The following is a 21,188-nucleotide window of genomic DNA, read 5'->3' on the forward strand; positions in this document are numbered from 1 at the left end:
TTTTTTTGAGACAGAGTCTCACTCCATCACCAGGCGCCAGGCTGGAGTGCAGTGGCGTGATCTCGGCTCACTGCAACCTCCGCCTCCTGGATTCAAGCAATTCTCCTGCCTCAGCCTTCTGAGTAGCTGGGACTACAGGCATGCGCCACAGTGCCCAGCTAATTTTTTTGTATTTTATGTAGAGACGGGGTTTCACCATGTTGGCCAGGATGGTATTGATCTCTTGACGTTGTGATCCGCCCGCCTCGGCCTCCCAAAGTGCTGAGCTTACAGGCGTGAGCCACCGCGCCCGACCTATGCTATGTATTTCATCTGCATCATTTCCCATGCTGGAGGTAAAAACTGCATAGAGACTTTTAGAGTTTTAATTTGTGTTATACATTTTTTTTTCTGCAAATTGACTCCATGGAAGTATGTCATCACAACATGACTTTGACATGTACGTAAAAATGTTGATGTTTCCTCAGTAAGTGAAGAGATCTCCTTTTTGTGCATCTGTATTTGCAAAAGATACAATTTCTTGAAATCTCAGCCGTTTGGGTGACTGCATATGCAGTGGTGACCCACAGCGGTTTTTGATCCATCTCGTCAAGTGACTGTTTGAAAAGTACCTTTGTTCATGACAATATTTCAGTTACAAAGCTGGATCTGCACAATACCAGCCATCGTAATATGTGTTTCTACATTCCCCTTTCTGATGTATTTCTTTATAAATATGGCTCATCTGCTCATAACTGTTATACTCATGGGACTGGCGTTAGTACAGCTTAGAGTTCATGCTTGTAAAAATATGCATGCTGTTTCAGCCTATTTATTGTGTAAAGCGGCCAGTGAAGTGTTCCGTCACGGTTTTTGATTTTAGTTTGTTTGTTTAGAGACAGTCTAGCTCTGTCGCCCAGGCTGGAATGCTGTGGTGCAATCATGGCTCACTGTAGCCTTGGCCTCCTGGGCTCAAGGAATCCTCCTCCCTTAGCCTCCTAAGTAGCTGAGTCTACAGGCATGTGCTGCCATGCCCAGCTAATTTTGTTATTTTTTGGAGAGATGGGGTCTCACTATGTTGCCCAGGCTGTTGTCACGTTTTTATATGTTTCTCAAATCCCCTTTAAATTTTTAAAGTAAATTTCTTCAAAATAATTTTTTAGATTTTCTAGAATTATATTTTTAGGATTTTGGTCTTTCAGGATCCAGCATTCAGGATGATGGCACGCATCATCTGGGAGTATGATCAGCTCCCATATTCTCCCATATATAACTGCTCTCTTTGATTTACAGAATAATAATGAAGATAACCAAGACAATGTATTTTCATGGCACTTTATGGTTCTCCAAGTACCAGCATAGACATTATTTTGTTAATTTCTCACAACAGCTACGGGAGGACAAATATAGATGCTTTCTGACTTACGATGTTTTGACTTACAATTTTCTGACTTGATGATCGTGTGAAAGCAATACATATTCAGTAGAAACCATACTTTGCATTTTGATCTTTTCATTTTGTATAAGATTTTTATTTTTATTATTATAAAATAGGCTTTGCATTAAATGATTCTGCCCAACTGTAGGCTAACGATGTTGGAGCACATTTAAGGCAAGCTAGGCTAAGCTATGATATTTGGTAAGTTAGGTGTATTAAATACAATTTTTTTCTTTTTGAGATGGAGTCTTGTTCTGTTGCCCAGGCTGGAGTGCAGTGGCACTTGGCTCACTGCAACTTCCACCTCCAAGGCTCAATTAATTCTCCTGCCTCAGCCTCCCGAGTAGCTGGGACTATAGGTACCCACCACCATGCTCAGCTAATTTTTGTATTTTAGTAGAGATAGGGTTTCACCATGTTGGCCAGGCAGGTCTCGAATTCCTAGCCTCAAGTGACCCACCTCAGGCTCCCAAAGTGCTGGGATTACAGGCAGGAGCCACCATGCCTGGCTAAACATATTTTTGACTTATAATATTTTCAACTTACTATGGGTATATTGGGACATAACCCTATCATAGGTCAAGCAGCAGCTGTGTAATTACTTCCACCTCTCAGGGGGGAAACCCAGGTAACTTCCCCAAGATCGCACAGGTAATTTTTTTGGACAGAAATGGTGCTGGTCCACTGTACATTAGAGCCTGCAAACACGCGAAAGAGACACTCCCACTCTCGCATACCCATAACCAACCTTATTTCCCCTTAGAGCCCAGAGATGCTACACACACACCAGCACAGAGCAGAGTTGGGGAACAGGGCCAACGCCATGCCAAGAGTAAAGAGACCTTAGGTGCAGGCAGAAGGGGTCACTGATGACGCAGATGGTCCCGCCACCAGATGGAGAGAAGCTCTGTCCAGCCTCGAGGCCCTCACTCCCTGCCCCACTTTGTGACCCGCTCCAGAATCAGTCAAATCCCTTTGCTGGGAGGTGCCCGGCCTCAGCCTCGAAAGCTCCCCTGCTTCCTCTCCTTGCCCCTTCCCCCTGCTAGAGAAGCGCCCAAAATGGATGCATTACCCTGCCAGGACTGCGGCCGCACTGGCTCTCACTCAGAGGAGGTGGAGTAGGAGGAACCACAGAAATTTTGCTGCAAAGGAAAATACAGGAATAAGAAACGGGTTGTGAACTATGCAGGTCATTAGCTTTACAAATACATAAAATGTGTCACTATTCTGGAATTCAAGTTCTCCACCTTTTTTTTTTTTTTTTTTTGAGATAGAGTCCTGTTCTTTGTCCAGGCTGGAGTACAATGTCATGATCTCAGCTCACTGCAACCTCTGCCTCCTGGGTTCAAGTGATTCTCCTTCCTCAGCCTCCCAAGTAGCTGGGATTACAGGAGCCCACCACAACGCCCGGCTAATTTTTATATTTTTAGTAGATGGGGTTTCACCATGTTGGCCAGGCTGGCCTCAAACTCCTGATCTCCAGGGATCCCAAAGTGCTGGGATTGCAGGTGTGAGCCACCACATCCAGCCTCTGCCTTCTTTTTTAACTGCCTCACTTTTTGGAAAAATAGCCAGCAGCCCTGCTTGGACCTGCTGCTCTTTGCGGAGCCTGATTTCCTGGCATCTATATGAGGGTGACGCTGCCTTAAGCCTGGGTACTCCGCTCCGCTCAGTCATATGTTCTGAAATGCCCTAGGCGCCTGGGCCTGGACCTGCCACCTGGCTGCGGGGAAACTCCTGACTCCCACCTGCACTCCCGTGTTCTCTTAGCACAAACCATACCAGCAGAAGCGCCGCAAATGTTGGGGATGTGAAAATCAACCATGAAGGAAACTGGAAGCTTGTGCTGAAAGAAATGGGAAAGACTGCTGGGAGCAGTGGCTCATTCCTGTAATCCCAGCACTTTGGAAAGCCAAGGCAGGCGGATCACCAGAGGTCAGGAGTTCAAGACCAGCCTGACCGACATGGTGAAACCCTGTCTCTACTAAAAATACAAAAATTAGCTGGGTGTGGTGGCACTTGCCTGTAATCTCAGCTACATGGGAGGCTGAGGCAGGAGAATTTGCTTGAACCTGGGAGGCGGAGGTTGCAGTGATCTGCGACCTTGCCACTGTACTCCAGCCTGGAGACTGAGCGAGACTCCATCTCAAAAATAATGGGGAAGAATAGGGGAGGAAAAAAATGAAAAAGTCTTGATACTGGAAAATTTCACCATGGGCCAAACAAAATAGCGGCTGGTGGGGGCTTTCAGAAATACTTTCATAAATTCATTGTCATCAGGTGTGTGAATGACGGCCAGCTTCATGACTGCTCGGTTTTTAGAATTTTGTGCAAAGAAGTTCACATCTCTCAGGCCATCATTCAACTTTATCAGTGTTTATTCCACCAATATCACTAACGTGCCAGGTGCTGGGGAAGGTGTTAGAGATAGGCATGATTAATCAAAGCAAATGCTTGCTTTAGAATTTCACTTAAGGTGCCATTAAAGATGATATTTAGTTTCCTTATAACATTTCAGGAGAATTTAAGAAACTGAGCAGAATTGCTGGGTACGGTGGCTCACACCTGTAATCCCAGCACTTTGGGAGGCCAAGGCAGGCGGATCACAAGGTCAGGAGTTTCAGACCAGCCTGCCCAACATGGTGAAACCCTGTCTCTACTGAAAATACAAAAATTAGCTGGGCGTGGTGGCTTGTGCCTGTAATCCCAGCTACTCAGGAGGCTGGGGCAGAAGAATCCCTCGAACTGGAGAGGTGGAGGTTGCAGTGAGCCAAGATCACACCACTGCACTCCAGCCTGGGTGACAGCGAAATTCCGTCTTAAAAAAAAGAAACAGAGAAGAACGTTTAGTGAGAAAATACCATGCTTCTCATGAGAATCTGCAAAGCTTCTCATGAGAATCTGGAAACATCTCTGTTTTAATCTTTTTCAGGAACTTTATCTTTAAAACAAACAAAAAAAAGAGGTACATTCCAAAGCAGTGACATGTGAAAGTCAAAGATCTATAAGTTCTTTCAGAGCGTCCTCTGCGCTCCTGCCCTGGAGGGCCTGGGACGGTCTGTCCCATGTAACACTCACCTCAGCTTCTGATAAGATTGCAAGAGCTGTGCTCCAGCTGTCTCATGTTTGCCTGCAAGAGATAGCAATAGAGGTCATTTATTAGTAGGAATAGCATTCGGCTAGTTGAAATACAGGAAATAATAGATTAAAATTATTTTCTCTAGTATCATGTCTTGTGATTCAAAAGTAGGAGATCATTTTGAGGTGATAGAAATGTTCCAAAATTAGCTTGTGGCGATGGTTGTACAACTTAGTAAACGTACTCAACATCACTGCATTATACACTGAAAAGATACATTTTACGTTCTGGAAATTATACTCCCCTAAAGCTGTTGTTTAAGCTTTGTGGCACACACAATATGAAGCCATCATTGTTGGGAATGACTGCTTTTATTAAAAGTTGATGTGGATTAGCTTTCCTAAATCTTCCATTCGTCCTCTGGAAACATTTCATAATGGAATGAGTCTATTCCTCTAAACTGGCCTTGTGATGAAGATTAAATTAATCTTTTAAAAACTGTAATCTACTTATTTCTAGTTATGGAGGCTCATAATTTCCTAAATAAGACTGCATCTGATATAGTACTCTTTTTGTTGCAAGAAAAGAGGTTTTTATGATGTATTAAGATCCCAGAAATAAAACTCAGCGTGTTCCCAGTTCTGTGAACTCAACGTTTCCTGGCCAGGTGCATAGGAAGACGTCAGTCTTCACTCAGCAGGGGGCCAGGAAGCAGGTTTCTCCTGCTAAGGGAGGTTCCCAGGGGCCTCCATCTACCCAATACACAGACCAGACTACCAGGCCTGCCACCCTCAGAGGCGGTCCAGCTCCTGTGCCGTGCCATGCACTTGGGGGATTTTAGCCATTCCAAAGAAACATTTACATATGGAAACATAATTTCCATAAGACACACTGAAGGACAAGGACAGTGAGAAAGCCAGATGGGCTGGCCTTTGGGAGGGCAAATGGCATCTGATGTTGAGCTTTCAACACCAAGCCTCAAGCCTCAAAGGAAGGAGGCAGCCCCCAGGTCGGGGTCCTTAACCCAGGCTGGCCACGGGGAGCACAGGAGCCTTTGAAATCATAGCTAAAGTTTCCAGTCTACCTGCCTGTGTGCATTTTCTGGGGTTTATCTAGGGCACATCTGGCATTCTTGGGATACTATAAGGTGCCTGTCAGCCTTCCCTCCCCATTAAGAAACGCTTCTCTAAGACAGAATGAAAAGGTACAATGCAGCCTTGCCTGAAGCTCCAGCACTCAACTAGTAGAACCAGCTGGTAATAGACGAAAGCTGGCACCTGCAGGAGCTGCCTAGAGAAAACATCCAGGTCCAAGCAAGAGAGACAGCCTGACTGCAGCGTGCTGGCTGTGGAAGCAAGAACAACAGCCACACTGCTCATCCTGCCTATCTCAGGGAGGGCACAGACCCCAGAGACAGCAAGTGCAGAGCAGTCCGTGGGCAGGGACATACCACAGGGTGCTCCTGTCCCTGGATCCCCCTGCCACATGTGGTCTTACAGCCCTCGCTGTCACCCTGCCCCACATCTCCTGCTCTACATGACCTTACAGCTCTGTCACCCTGTCCCGGGACCCCCTGCTCTATGTGACCTTATAGCTCTGTCACCCTGTCCCGGGACCCCCTGCTCTATGTGACCTTACAGCCCTGTCACCCTGTCCTGGATCCCCTCTACTCTATGTGACCTTATAGCCCTCACTGTCACCCTGTCCCTGGGACCCCCTGCTCTATGTGACCTTACAGCCCTGTCACCCTGTCCCGAGTCCCCCTTGCCCCATGTGACCTTACAGCTCTGTCAACCTGACCTGGGTCCCCCCGTGACCCATGTGACCTTACAGCTCTGTCACCCTGTCCTGGGACCCCCTGCTCTATGTGACCTTACAGCTCTGTCACCCTGTCCCGGGACCCCCTGCTCTATGTGACCTTACAGCTCTGTCACCCTGTCCCGGGACCCCCTGCTCTATATGACCTTACAGCCCTGTCACCCTGTCCTGGATCCCCTCTACTCTATGTGACCTTATAGCCCTCACTGTCACCCTGTTCCTGGGACCCCCTGCTCTATGTGACCTTACAGCCCTCACTATCACCCTGTCCCTGGGACCCCCTGCTCTATGTGACCTTACAGCCCTCACTGTCACCCTGTCCCGAGTCCCCCTTGCCCCATGTGACCTTACAGCTCTGTCAACCTGACCTGGGTCCCCCCATGACCCATGTGACCTTACAGCTCTGTCACCCTGTCCTGGGTCCCCCCGTGACCCATGGGACCTCACAGCCTTCACTGTCAGCCTGTCCCTGGTTGTTGCAACAGCGTCCTGAGGCACAGCCACCAAAAAGGCACATTCCTCTTGGAGAATCCGATCCTATCTCACTATAGCCTGGGGCCTTCAATGACTCCCTACAGCGGGCGGCGTAAAGTCCAGGCCCATGTGGCATCCAGAGTGCCCCAGCTGCGGGGGGGGGGGCGGGAGGGGGGCCCTCCGCCTGCAGGCCTTGCCCTTTCACTCCAGCAAACCAACTGTCCCTTATTGCCCTGCTTACCCCGTGAGGCCGGCCCTGCCTGTACGATTACTGTCACCCCCACCTCGTCTCCTCGTGCTATTCGCTGCGGGCAGTTCTACCTCAGGCCCACATCTCAGACCCCGCTTAGGAAACCTCCGCTTCGGCCAGGGTCGCATTCCTCGGCGCCCCTGCTACGGCTCCTGCACCGCCCGGGCGAGCGCGTGGCTCTCTGCTGCCCCCTGCCGGCTGTGGCGACGTGGGGCACAGGCAGGGCCGGTGTCAAGGCTGGAAGGGGAACGTTGCGTTCCACTGACCTCGGGAGCGGAGGGGCCTGTCACGGCTGCTCAATTCGTCCCTGTGACAGCAGCCACAGACAGAACTAAAGGGCAGGTGTGCCCGTTCCCATGAAACTTCATGGACACTGAAATTTGAATGTGTCACAAAGATTATTCTTTAGATTTTGTGGGGTTTTTTTAACCATTTAAAAATGTAAAACCCAGCCCGGGCATGGTGGTTCACGCCTGTAATCCCAGCACTTTGGGAGGCCAAGGTGGACGGATCACTTGAGGTCAGGAGTTCGAGACCAGGCTGGCCAACACGGTGAAACCCTGTCTCTACTAAAAATACAAAAATTAGCCTAGCCAGGTGTGATGGCGCATGCTTGTAATCGTGGCTTCTCAGGAGGTTGAGGTGGAAGGATCGCTTGAACTCAAGAGGCAGAGGTTGCAGTGAGCCAAGGCTGCACCACTGCACTCCAGCCTGGGTAACAGAGTGAGACTCCGACTCAAAATAATAATAATAATAATGTAAAACCTACTCTTAGCTCACAGGACATAGGAAAGCAGGTGGGGGACCCGCAGGTGTCCGTCTGTCCCCTGCCCTCACTGCCCCAGTTGTGGCCTGTGGCTCTCAGCAGGGCAGGGGTTGCTGGAGACACAGAGCCCCAATCCCAGTGGAGCAAGGCCAGGCGGATTTCAGTGCTCAAGGAAGCTGGAGAAGCGCTGCCCTATGTGGCTTTTGCCAGCCCGCTGTCGACTGTCATTTTGCTTCCCTTTGATTCCTCAGTTGTTTCTCCCTAGAAGCTTCCTTAAAGAGCCCCAAATCTTGACTTCTTGTTAACATGTCAGCATTCACACAAGGAGCTGTGAGCTGCACACAGACAGACATCCCTCGAGAGGCAGGTTCTTTGGACCAAGGGCCCCCACCTGCCCGGCCTGGCTGGCAGGTGGCTCTAGCAGGGATCCCCATCTTTGCCAGAGACAGGAGCAGCTGCGGGCCAGAGCCCGGGTCTGTGGCTGCCAGGACTTGTCTGAGGTACACGGCTGGTTGGCAGCTTTGTCTGCCAGGCCCAGTGCGGAGCGTTTTGCTCACATTTGCTGCTCAGCGGCTGCCAGGTGTCATCCCAATTCTATAAATGAAAAGCGAGGCTCAGGGATGTGGCGTCATGGGCCCAAAGTCACAACGTCTACCAGTTGCAAAGCTGGACGTTGTACCACAGTTCGCCTAAAAAGCCTGCAGAAAGTCAGAAAGTGGACAAAGGAGGGAGGGAGGGGCTGGGAACAAGACCAGAGCGGGGATAGCCCAGGGCCGTCCAGACACGGGGTCACCGCTCTGCTTCTGGTTGAACATTTTCCTAATACAAAGCCAGGCGGAAAACCACCACATAGAAACCAACAGCCACGCCCCGGAAAGCTCAGTAACATTTCTTAATTTTTCAATATTTCATATTTGTCACTTATATCTCACTCTGTTTAAATCTTCAGGAAGCAATGCCTGTGCACTTGTGTGTGCGTCTCAGGACCCCGAGGGAGAAGAGCCAGGCAGTGAGTGAGCAGACAGGGGCAGGTTTAGCAACAGCAAGAAGCATGACTTCATTTGAGCTGTTTAACCAAATGTGTGTTAACACAAGGTCATCGGTTTTGCACAATGAATTTCATGAATTTGTTCGCATTAATTAAATGTAATACACACAGGTACTTTGACAGAGGTAAGAATAAGTGACGCCGGGTGTGGTGGTTCATACCTGCAACCCCAGCACTTTGGGAGGCTGAGATGGGAGGATTGCTTGAGCCCAGGAGTTCAAGACAAGCCTAGGTAACATGGCAAAATCCCATCTCTACAAAATAAAAGTGTTTATTTTTTATGGTTTTTTTTTTGTTTTTTTTTTTTTTTGAGACTGAGTCTCCTCGGGCACCCAGGCTGGAGTGCAGTGGCCCAATCCCAGCTCACTGAAAACTTTGCTGCCCTGGTTCAAGCGATTCTCCTACCTCAGGCTCCAGAGTAGCTGGGATTACAGGTGCACACCACCTCGCTGGCTAATTTCTGTATTTTTAGTAGAAATAGGGTTTCACTATGTTAGCCAGGCTGGTCTCAAACTCCTGACCTCAAGTGATCCACCTACCTTAGCCTCCCAAAGTGCTGGGATTACAGCCATGAGCCACCACGCCTGGCCCAAATTTTTCTAAATTAATAATAACAATAAAGGAATAAGTGAGTCACCACCTCTACCCCCAACAGGGCCCACAGTGTTGTGAGGATTCACACCAACCACAGATTGAGGCAGCGGGGAGTCAAGAGCCGCCATGTATGGCTCAAAAACCAGTCCCGCCCCTGCAGCTGGCAAGTCTGTGACAAGTCATTATACATCTATGCATCCATTTCTCAGCCTAGAAATAATAGGGATGAAGCAACGTATTCCAGCTACTGATACAAATCCCTGCGCATGGATGCCCACCTCAAACTGGGCTCTGTCATGATGTCAGCTGAGGACACGAACCCCCAACCACGCCAGCGCCCTGGACTGCAATTCCTGCAGCAGATGCAGGCCCTGTGGCTTCACCCCTTCTCCCGGTGACTCTGTCCTCGGGGAAAGAGGCCACAGGGCAGACTCCCTGGAATGTCCCACAGCGACTCATCAACCCGCCATGTCGTGCTGCTCATAGCTGAGTTTTCAGGTCCTGAACCGCATCGTCAGTGCGGTTAGGCCTCTTTCAAAGCAGGATCAGCAAATCCCTCCTCCACTGAAAGGCCGCACAGCAGCCCCATGTGCGGAAGCTCACACACACCACACGGCATGGGTCACGCTGCAGCACTAAGACGGGCAGTCAGGGGGCAGGTGGCTTTCCCCGTGGCCACCTCTGCTGGTGCCTGTGGAGTGGGAGTAATATCCGGTGTAAGAAACCATACCCTGGAGTTCCACGTGCCACCAAAGCAAAGCCCAGGTGAGGCTATCTACACGGGGCCTGGACAAATGTGCCCCTTCCTCAAGAGGCCTAGGAAATTTGTCATAATATATGCATCTTGTTAGAACACCACATTTTGCTGTATCTGACATAAACAAGCATCATGCTTAATACATGAATGTATTGTTTGAACAATACCCCCTTAGAAGTGGCTCCCTTGTGCAGTGTCCGACCTGTGCCACTGTAAGTGACAATCCTGAGGGCTGGCCCACACTGAAGTTTGAGTACTCGCCAAATGCTAGAGAAAGGTGAGCACAGCCAAGGTTTGGAGTGGGTGTTGGACAACTACACTGTGTTTTGGAACTTTTTTCCTTAGTGGGGAGAAAAGGTCCCTGGAGCAATACAGTTTTAAACCAATCTATAGCTCACATATTCAAAATGGAAAATCTCTCTAAAAGTTTGACTAGAAAAATCCCTCAGCATGTAAAGCATCATGATATCCAGTCACAAATGGTTTTGGAACGGGGGTCCAGAGACATTTTTATTATTTTACATAGAGTCTCGCTCTGTCGTCCAGGCTGCAGTGCAGTGGCATGATCTCAGCTCACTGAAGCCTCTGCCTCCTGTGTTCAAGTGATTCTCCTGCCTCGGCCTCCCGAGTAGCTGGGATTACAGGTACCAATCACCACGCCCAGCTAATTTTTGTATGTTTAGTAGAGACCGGATTTCACCATGTTGGCCAGGCTGGTCTCGAACTCCTGACCTCATGTTACCCACCCAGCTCTGCCTCCCAAAGTGTTGGGATTACAGGCGTGAGCCACCACACCCAGCCCAGAGTCATCTGAAGCATATTTTAGTCCTTAGGAAAATTTGAGCTAAGATGGCACTGGCTCCAAGCCACTGTCCCAGGACGAAAGAAGACTCAGTGCAGGGCTGTGAATCAGCAAGCAGCGCCTTCCAGGGAGCAACAATTATAATGGTAGATTTACAATCCTATGGGCATGAAGCATCCCCCATCTGGCATCCTTCTGGCACCAGACATTACTCTTCCTCTTAACGACAGGAGAGAATGGTATCTTTTCCCTTTAATGAAGCTACCCATGTCCTGTCAGGCAGACACTCTGGGCAGTAAGTCTGCCACCGATATACACTCAAGGCCGAGGGTGACTGGTTCAGGCTTGGTCAGTGCCTGGGGCTAGAGGGTGTAAACTGCTCTGCAGCATCCTTTGGATTTTCTCTAAAAAATGAATATGGGCTCGAGGGTTCTCTATATATGCTGGATGTTAATCTCTTATCAGATAAGTGATCTGAAACTATCTTCTCTCATTCTGTCACTTACCTTTCTATTTTGTTAATAATGTCCTTTGGTGCACAAAAGTTTTTCATATTGATGATGTCCAATTTCTCTATTTTTCATTTTGTTCCTTGAGCCTTTGCTGTCACAGCTAAGAAATCACACCAGATCCAATGTCGTGAATCTTTGTCCCTGACTGATTTGTGACAGGGTATGGCTCTATCACCCAGGCTGGGGTGCAGTGGCACGATCTTGGCTCACTACAGGTTCAACCTCCCATGTTCAAGTGATCCTCCCACCTCAGCCTCCCAAGTAGCTTGGACCACAGGCATGCACCACCACGCTCAACTAATTTTTTCTTTCTTTTTTTTTTTGTAGAGACAGGGTTTCACCATGTTGCCCAGGCTGGTCTTGAACTCCCAGGCTCAATCAATCCACCTACCTTCGCTTCCCAAAGTACTGGGATTATAGGTGTGAACCACCACACCCAGCCTCCCTGTTTTATTCTAAGAAAACAAGAGCTCTTACATTTAGGTCTTTGGTGTGTTTTGGGATAATTTTTGTATATGTTATTAGGTAAGGGTCAGGCTTACCTTATTTTGCTTAGCATTTGCTAAGGGAAATAAGCCAACTTCTTTCTTTTGTATGTGGATATCCTGTTTTCCCAGTGCCATTTGTTGAAAAGACTGTCCTTTCCCTACTCAATGGTCTTAGCATCCTTTTCAAAAATCATTTGACTATACGTGCATGGCTTTATTTCTAGGCTATTTGATTCCATTGGTCTGTATGTCTGTCTTTATGTTAGTACCACACTGTTTTGATTACTGTAGCTTTGTAGTAAGTTTTGAGATCAGGAAGCATGAGTCCTCCAGCTTTGTTCATTTTTTTAAAGAAACAAATCAAACAATCCAATTCAAAAACAGGCAAAGGAATTGAATAGGCATTTCTCCAAAGAAGATATACAAATGGCCAATAAGCACATGAAAAGATGTTCAACATCACTAATTATTAGGAAAATGCAAACCAAAACCACAATACTACTTCACACTCATTAGGGTGCATACTATCAAGAAAATAGAAAATATGTGTTGTAAAAATAAGTGTTAATAAAATAAGTGTTAGTGTGGATGTGAAAAAACTGGACCCCTGTGCATTGCTAGTGGAGAAGTATAATAAAATGAGGCAGCAGATGTTGAAAATTCCGTGGCATTTCCTCAATAAATTAAACATAGAATTACCATTTGATCCAGTAATTCCACTTCTGAGTATACACACAAAAGAATTTAAGGCAGGAACTCTAATAAATATTTGAACAACAACGTACCCAGCGGCATTATTCACAATGGCCAAGAGGAAGAAACAACCCAAATGTCCATCAACGGATGAAAGGATCAATGAAACATGGCATGTCCAAGAAGCAGAATATTATTCATCCCTAAAAAGGAATGAAATTCTGATGCATTCTATACAATATGAATGAACCTTGAGGACATGTTGCTAAGTGAAATAAGTCAGACACAAAAGAACAAATACATTATGATTCCACTTACATGTGGTCCCTAGAGTACTTACATTCATAAAGACAGAATGTAGGTCGGTGGGGGAAGGGGAGGATGGAGAGTTATTGTTTAATGGGCACAGAGTTTCAACACAGCAGGATGAAAAAGCTCTAGAGACAGATGCTGGTGATGTTTGCACAATGCAAGTATACTTAATGGCAATCAACTTAATGCTTAAAAATGGCTAAAATGGCAAACATTATATTGTGCATAGTTTGCCACAATTTAAAAAATGAACATGAAGTTCTTAAATTCAAAATTATTTTCTATTTAAGTATATATGTGTCTGCCCTTGAAAAAATTATTCATATGAAGAGATAGTTTAACAGTGCCAAATTACTCCCTAAAAACTAACCTAATGAGTAATTTTGTCTAAACATATGAACACATGAATCCTTCATTCAGAAATCCCTTCAGTTCAGTTACTTCACCTTGATTTCCATTCTGTTCATTGAAATAGAAAAAATGATGGTCATGAAAACATTGTTGTATGTTATCAGCTGTTCATCTAGAGTAGATGTCAGCAAACTTTTTCTGTAAATTTTTAGGTAGAAAATTTCAGGCTTTGCCAACCATAATGTCTCTGTTTCAACTACTCAACCTGTTGCAAACGCAGCCATAGATATGAGAATGGGTAAATATGGCCATGTTCCAATAAAACTTTATTTACAAAAGCAGATGATGGGCCAGATTTGACCTGCAGGCTGTTGTTTGCCAACTCCAAAAAGAGCAGAGAGCCTTCAGTAAACTGAAATATTGACGAGCCCAATTACCAGCCCACCTAATCATGGTTCTTCCTCCACTCCAAAAGCAGTGAATCAAAACCCCAACGAAGCAAGTTAGTAGTGGGGTAGTCACGACAATTTAGGACCAAGATGTAGGCTGCCTAAAGGGACCTCATCATCAAGGAGTAGTGGACAAGGCTCAAAGGACATCAGAAGAGATACAGAAGTCCTGGAAGGAACGCTGGCACTCAGAGAACACCGGGGAAACTCCAGTCACCCAGTTAGACACTTGAGATACAAAAAACGTCTAGGTTAAATTCATGTATTCAGAGTGACTTGGACCTTCTAATCAATTCAATTTTTGCGTTGCTACTATGTGCAAAGCCAAAGGCATCATGAAATCAAAAATGAATAAAATCAGTCAGGTGTGGTGGCTCATGCCTGTAATCCCAGCACTTTAGGAGGCTGAGGTGGGTGGCACTTGAGCCCAGGAGTTCAGTACCAGCCTGGGCAATATGGCAAAACCCCGTCTCTACTGAAAATACAAAAATTAGCCAGGCATGCTGGTGTATGCCTGTGGTCCCAGCTACTTGGGAGGCTGAAAGGGAGGACTGCTTGAGCCTGGGAGGTGGAGGTTGCAGTGAGCCATTATTAAGCCACTGCACTCCAGCCTGGGTGGCAAGAGTGAAACCCCCATCTCAAAAAATAAAAAATAAAAAAACAATGAATAAAATTAAGAACCTGTCTCAGGAAGAAGATTATCTAGAAACACAGGGAGAAAGCAAAACCTTTGAAGGGCAAGGTTTTATTACATTAATCATAAAATCTGATTTGACAGTCTTGGCTCCACTTAGTTTAACTGGACCCAACTAAAAATCTCTCAGGGACATGACAAGCAATCCAATCTGCTGGGAAGATGCTTCCAAGGTGCACACTCCTTTTAGTGGTGATGTGTTTGTTTTATCTTTCCTCTTAAGGAGAGCAGTAACAAAATATTCAAAAATAGGATCCACCATTCCTTTAAAATAAAACAAAAGCAGGCCAGATGCAGCCTGCACAAAAGTTGCACAAAAGCAAGCAAAACCTTGCCCTTCAAAGGTTTTGCTTTCTCCCTGTGTTTCTAGATAATCTCATGTCTACAATTTTAGCAATTTGGGAGGAAGAGGCAGGTGGATCACCTGAGCTCAGGAATTCGAGACCAGCCTGGGCAACACGGTGAAACCCTGTCTCTACAGAAAAACAAAATAAAAGTCTGGGCGTGGTGGCACACCTGTAATCCCAACACTTTGCAAGGCTGAGGCAAGTGGATCATTTGAAGTCAGGAGTTCAAAACCAGCTTGGCCAACCTGGTGAAACCCCATCTCTACTAAAAATGCAAAAATTAGCTGAATGTGTTGGCGTGCACCTGTAATCCCAATGACTTGGGAGGCTGAGGTAGGAGAATCACTTGAAGGGAGGCAAAGCTTGCAGTGAGCTGAGACTGCACCACTGTACTCCAGCCTGGGCAACAGAGCGAGACTCTGTCTCAACAAAACAAAACAAAATAAAAAATTTAGCCAGGCATAGTGGTGCACGCCTGTGGTCCCAGTTACTTGGCGGATGCGAGGGGAATTGCTTGAGCCTAGCAGCTTGAGGCTGCAGGGAGTCAAGATCCTACCACTGTACTCCCACCTAGGTGACAAAGTAAGATGCTGTCTCAAAAAAAAAAAATAATAAAGTAAAATAAAAGCATATACAAAATTTTTTATATGGGAAATAAGCATGGCTTCATAAAGATATCCTGTTAGGAGTATAAGCACACATAAACTAGGGTCTCCATTTGTAATTCAAAGAAAGCTTTACAGAATCATCCTTGTGGAAGCCGTTTGATGAATTGCAGGGGTGAGAGGTGTTTACTGAGCACACCAGCAGAGAAGAAAGGCAGGCAGGGCATTGTGATAGAGTCAGCTACGTATTGACCGGCATCTGCTTCTTTTAACTCATGAGCCTGAGTGTTTCAAGCCCACGCAGCCAATCTGATGCTGTTCTCATAACCCTGTGATGGCATGGATCGTATCTAAACTGCCCATGCAGAAGAATTCAACTCAGAAAAGTCACTTGAAGAACTCAATCACATTTACTGCTAGAGGGAGGAATAAAGGTTATTTTCCTTCATAATTATAGGATACAATAATTATCCTGGTTAGTTACATGATGGATCATTGAGAGAATTATCAGAGGCTATGTTAAAGCTTACTTAGCCTTTCTAAATTATTTTAGTTCCCCAATTATTAGAAATAGAGTGAAAGTCTGAGTAGATTGCTTATATATTATGTTTAAACATTTTTAACTTGAGTATTAATATTAATATTGTCATCTTTCTGCTTTTAAGCTTGTATATCAAGTAACAAAATGTCATGGTTGTTAAAAAAAATAATAAAGTAAAAGATGTGCATTTACAGAGAGGAGCCAGAAGAGGGCACCATCTCTATATGTTCAGCAGATACCGAAAGAGGAAAGATGAATTTTCAGCTTGTTTTCTAGTTTTTAGTGATCTAAACAAGTTTCATCATAATTCTTTACTAACTTTGCTACTTTACCTAACATACATTTTAAAAAATTACTTGGGGACCTGTTAAACAGTCGCTTTCTTTTTCTTTTTTGAAATGGAGTCTTGCTCTGTCGCCCAGGCTGGATTGTAACGGCACAATCTTGGCTCACTGCAACATCCACCTTCTGGGTTCAGGCGATTCTCCTGCCTCAACCCCCTGAGCAGCTGGGATTACAGGCATGGACCACCATGCCCAGCTAATTTTTGTATTTTTAGTAGAGACACGGTCTCACCATGCTGGCCAGGGTGGTCTCAGACTCCTGCCCTCAAGCAACCTCCCACCTCAGCCTCCCAAAGTGCTGGGATTACAGGCATGAGCCACGGCCCCCAGGCAAACATTCACTCTCGAACCCTACCTGGCCCCACCAAATGAGAATCTCTGTGTGTGAGGCCAGGAACGTTGAATTTGAATCAGCTTGCAGCTGATCCTGGAGCATGGGTCCAGAAGCCACATTAAAAACCCTCTGCGCAGACTGCCAAATGCCTGTGGATGGAGGAACAGAAGGTGACGATGCCAGGTTGTCCTTGGGAGCTTCCTAAAGGCAAGAGATCCTACGAAGGTCTGGGTGCGTTGATAATTTGGATGCTCTACAGATGACCCAACACTGTGGCATCAAAGAGATTTTTAAGACCACGAAACTAAATATCAAGTCATGAAATCTCAGGAGAAAAAGCCAGCCTATAATCAGAAAAATTTTTAAATAAACCAAAATATTTAAAATATTTTATACCATCTCCCTACAAAATGAAGAATTGAGGCTCATTTTTTTTCTTTTTAAATGGTTTTAATGGTTGAAAAAATAGGACAACAGACATTGCCACAATTAATCTATTATTCTTTACTAGATGATTGCTTATACCTTGTCTACTTCCAAGGAAATCTGGAGGGCATTTTATCTTAAATTGCACATATCCAGTAAGATCATCAAAAGAGAAATAAGTAGAGTTGGGTGTGGTGGCTCATGCCTGTAATCCCAGCACTTTAGGAAGCCAAGGCAGGCAGATCACTTGAGGTCAAGAGATTGAGACCATCCGGCCAACATGGTGAAACACCGTCTCTAGTAAAATACAAAAAATCAGCCAGGCATGGTGGTGCCCGCCTGTAGTCCCAGCTACTCAGGGAGGCTGAGGCAGGGGAATCGCATGAACCCAGGACGTGGAGGTTGCAGTGAGCTGAGATCCGCCACTGCACTCCAGTCTGGTGACAGAGCAAGACTCCATCAAAAAAAAAAAAAAAAAAGAAAGAAAGAAGTAAAAGCTATTAAGAAAAAAACTGGGTGCAGAGGGTGTAATGATTCCTGGAATTACTGCAACTGAATGTTACATTTAGCTTTAGATTTCCTGGTGCCAAAAAGGAAAAGAAGTCTACATTTGTAAGGTGCCTAGGCACTGATAATGGACACTACACTTTCTAACAGCCAAATAACCACATCCTTGCTCAATTTATTCGTTCACTTGTTCCTTCACTCATAGCTCCTGCTTTCAAAGATTCAAAATCTGGCTAGGGCCAAATCACCAAGAGCTGCAGGTGAAGGGGACAGTGCTGTGTGTCCTCTATGAGACAGCACTCCCAGGAGTGCAGGGCACAAGGAGAGTAGGGCCCCACACAGTGCCAATCAACGGCCCTGGGTTACAACGCAATGGTAAAGGAACTGGTTATGTAACAAAGGCACTGAGAACATTACGGATTAGAAGAAAAAAAATTGTATTGGGCCTCCTGATTATTGGAAAGAGTTAACACAGTGGCTCATGCGTATAATTCCAGCACTTTGGGAGGCCAAGGCGGGCGAATCACTTGAGGCCAGGAGTTTGAGACCAGCCTGGCCAACATAATGAAACCCTATCTCTGCTAAAAATACAAAAATCAGCCAGTCATTACAGGATTACACATGCCTGTAATCCCAGCTACTCAGGAGGCTGAGACAGGAGAATCACTTGAAACCAGGTGGTGGTGGTCGCAGTGAGCCAAGATTGTGCCACAGCCTGGGTAACAGAGCAAGACTCTTTCTCGAGGAAGAAAAAGTTACATAAAAATTAGAAGAAAATTAAGGTGGATATTTAACCCATCACAGGATAAGAAAGAAGCATAAAAGCAAAAAAAGAAATTTTACAGGAAAAGGAGATTTGCCTATGAGCAAACAAAACAACTTCTGTGTGTCAAAACATAAAGTTATAAACAAGACTACGTACTAGGAAGATATATATGCAAACAATATGATTGAAAAGGGCTAATCACCTTCATATACCAAGAACATCTACAGAAGGTTGAAAAGTGGAAGAGATTCAATCTCTTTTGTTATTAGATGAATTCAGATCAAAACGATGAGAGAACCATTTGGGATGGCCAATGTGGTTTTCCCAAATTGACAAAGTTGTCTGTTCATTTGCTTGTTGGTTTATTTTTAAGGATAGTTCCACTCCCTTTCTGGAGGCAACATTCCTGACATTCATCTTGTTCTCTTTCTAGAAATATTCAGAGATGTGCTAAGAGATATCTACAAGGATGTTCTTTACATTATTATCATTTTAATAACACTATAAACTTTCCAAAATGCAATAGAAAACTGGAAATCCTCTAACTATCCAACTATAGTCATTTGGTTAAACAAATGACGTCACATTCCTATGATGGAGAGGCAGTCATCAGAAATCATATAGCCAATGATATCTATAGATACTGAAAATGTTCCTTATAAATTATTACATGAAGAAACATTAGGATAAAACTATACAATTTGATTTCAATTATGTAAATAGCTTGACTCATGTGAATTTGCTTCTACTCAACAATTTTCTGCCTAAAAATGCCAATTTCTTATGGTTCAACCTAAATACTTTAAAAATGTGTATGTGACTGGGTGTGGTGGCTCATGCCTGTAATTCCAGCATTTTGGGAGGCTGAGGCAAGCAGATCACAAGGTAAGGAGATCGAGACCACTCTGGCTAACATGGTTGAAACCCCATCTCTACTAAAAATACAAAAAATTAGCTGGGCATTGTGGCACACACCTGTAGTCCCAGCTACCTGGGAAGCTGAGGCAGAAGAATTGCTTGAACCTGGGAGACAGAGGTTGCAGTGAGCCGAGATTGCACCACTGCACTCCAGCCTGGGCAACAGAGTGACACTCTGTCTCAAAAAAAAAAAAAAAAAAAAAGTGTATCTACACACACATATGTATTCACACATATACCTATGTACCCACAAGCATAGATACATACACTCACCAAAGAACAGAAATTGTATACTGTATACTAAAATGTCAACAATTGTTCTCTGGGTGAAGCTTCTGTATTTTTAACATTGCTGTTTATGATTTTCTTCATTTTCCAGTTTTTAATTTTTAAATTAAATTTATTTTATTTTTAGAGACAGGGTCTCACTACGTTGCCCAGGCTGGTCTCAAACTCCTGGGCTCAAGCGATCCTCCCATCTCAGCCTCCCAAAGTGCTGGGATTACAGGCGTGAGCCACTGTGCCTGGCATCTAGTTTTTTCACATGATTGTAATTTGAAATTATGCCTCAAATGTCATAACTTAATGGGGGCCAGAGTGTGGGAAGAAGGAAACTTACATACTCTGTCAACCTGCTGTAAATAAGCACACACTCCCAGAGGATAATTTGGCAAAACATCAAAAGGCTTTCAAGTGTTCATACACTTGACCAACCATTCTTCTTCTAAGAATCTACCCCCCCAAAAATAAACAGACATGCCAAGATACTATACAAGATGCTCATCACAGAGTTATCCATAACATGAAAAATCAAATACAGTGATATACTCACTGACACTTGGGAGCAGGTTAAATAAACTGTAGTGCATATATTTAGTGTATTTTATAGAGGCATCAATACATTTTGGAAGAAGTCTTAGTGATATAGGAAAATGTTTATGCCAAGTTCAATTGTAAAAGCAAGATAAAACCATATATAGTCTGATCACAATACATTTGAAATTGGATAAGTCTATCTGTGCACACACATACACACAGGCTCGCCTAGAGAGAAGGCTGGGAGGATGCAGGTGTGTGCATGCACATGTGCGTACACGGGTATGTAATTTGCGGTAATTTAGGACTGTGGTCATATTTCCATTGCATCTAAATACTATGCTGTGTTTCCAAAATGTCTGCAATGTTTGCATTACTTCTGTAATCAGAAAGTAAGTAACTTCCTTTAAAAGAGAAAAGGAAGCTCCCTCTCTTCACAGAATAGAGGAGGGACCAAGGGGGAAGCAGATGGGGTCAGTGGCAGCCAGTCAGGAGCTGCTACGTTGGAAGTGAGAACGAAGGGAGAGGAAGATTCCAGAGACTTGGGAAGCAGAAACGTCAGGATTTGCTGACTGACTGAATGTAGGGGCAGAATGAGGAATAAATGAGTCAAGCCTGATTCTCCAGTCTGTGGATTTGGGGACAGAGTGAGAGGTATTGCCATTCTCCCAGGATAAGGAACACAGGATTTGGCAGCCGTCCCCAAGATGGTCCCAGTACTTCATGCCTCCTGAGAACCAAACCCTTTTGTAGTCTCCTCTGACTAGGGCTGACCTGTGGGACCAATAGGACATAGCAGAAATGACAGGGTGTGGCTTCTGAAGCTAGGCCATAAAAGATACCATGGGGCTCTGCTTTTCTTTCTCTTGGATCACTTGCCCTGCAGGAAGCTGGCCGCCATGTCAGGAGGACCCTCAAGCAGTCCTGTGGAGACATCCTGGCAGAAGCCAAATCCTCCTCCCAACAGCAGCAGTCACGGCCAGATATGAGGGCAGGCCGGGACAGCACAGATGTCCCAGCCCAGGTATGAGGGCAGGCCGGGACAGCACAGATGCCCCAGCCCAGGTATGGGGGCAGGCC

General features: G+C 45.4%; 1 protein-coding gene across 11 annotated transcripts in view; it reads right to left on the reverse strand.

Moving 5' to 3' along the window:
* Positions 1-21,188, reverse strand: part of SYTL3 (synaptotagmin like 3) — a 113,600-nt gene that overhangs the window by 50,997 nt on the left and 41,415 nt on the right. For 10 of the 11 annotated variants that reach the window (XM_037741845.1, XM_037741855.1, XM_037741866.1 and 7 more), the window contains 2 exons: positions 4,496-4,547; positions 2,490-2,559 (listed from right to left, as the gene is read on the reverse strand). In XM_037741845.1, coding sequence (XP_037597773.1) covers positions 2,490-2,559; positions 4,496-4,547 — 122 coding nt within the window. Of the gene's footprint in view, positions 1-2,489; positions 2,560-4,495; positions 4,548-21,188 lie in introns of those variants that run through there. The other variant, XM_017538402.2, reaches the window with a different exon arrangement.

Source organism: Cebus imitator, unplaced genomic scaffold (assembly GCF_001604975.1).
Source record: "Cebus imitator isolate Cc_AM_T3 unplaced genomic scaffold, Cebus_imitator-1.0 Scaffold6, whole genome shotgun sequence".
Taxonomy (NCBI): Eukaryota; Metazoa; Chordata; class Mammalia; order Primates; family Cebidae; genus Cebus; species Cebus imitator.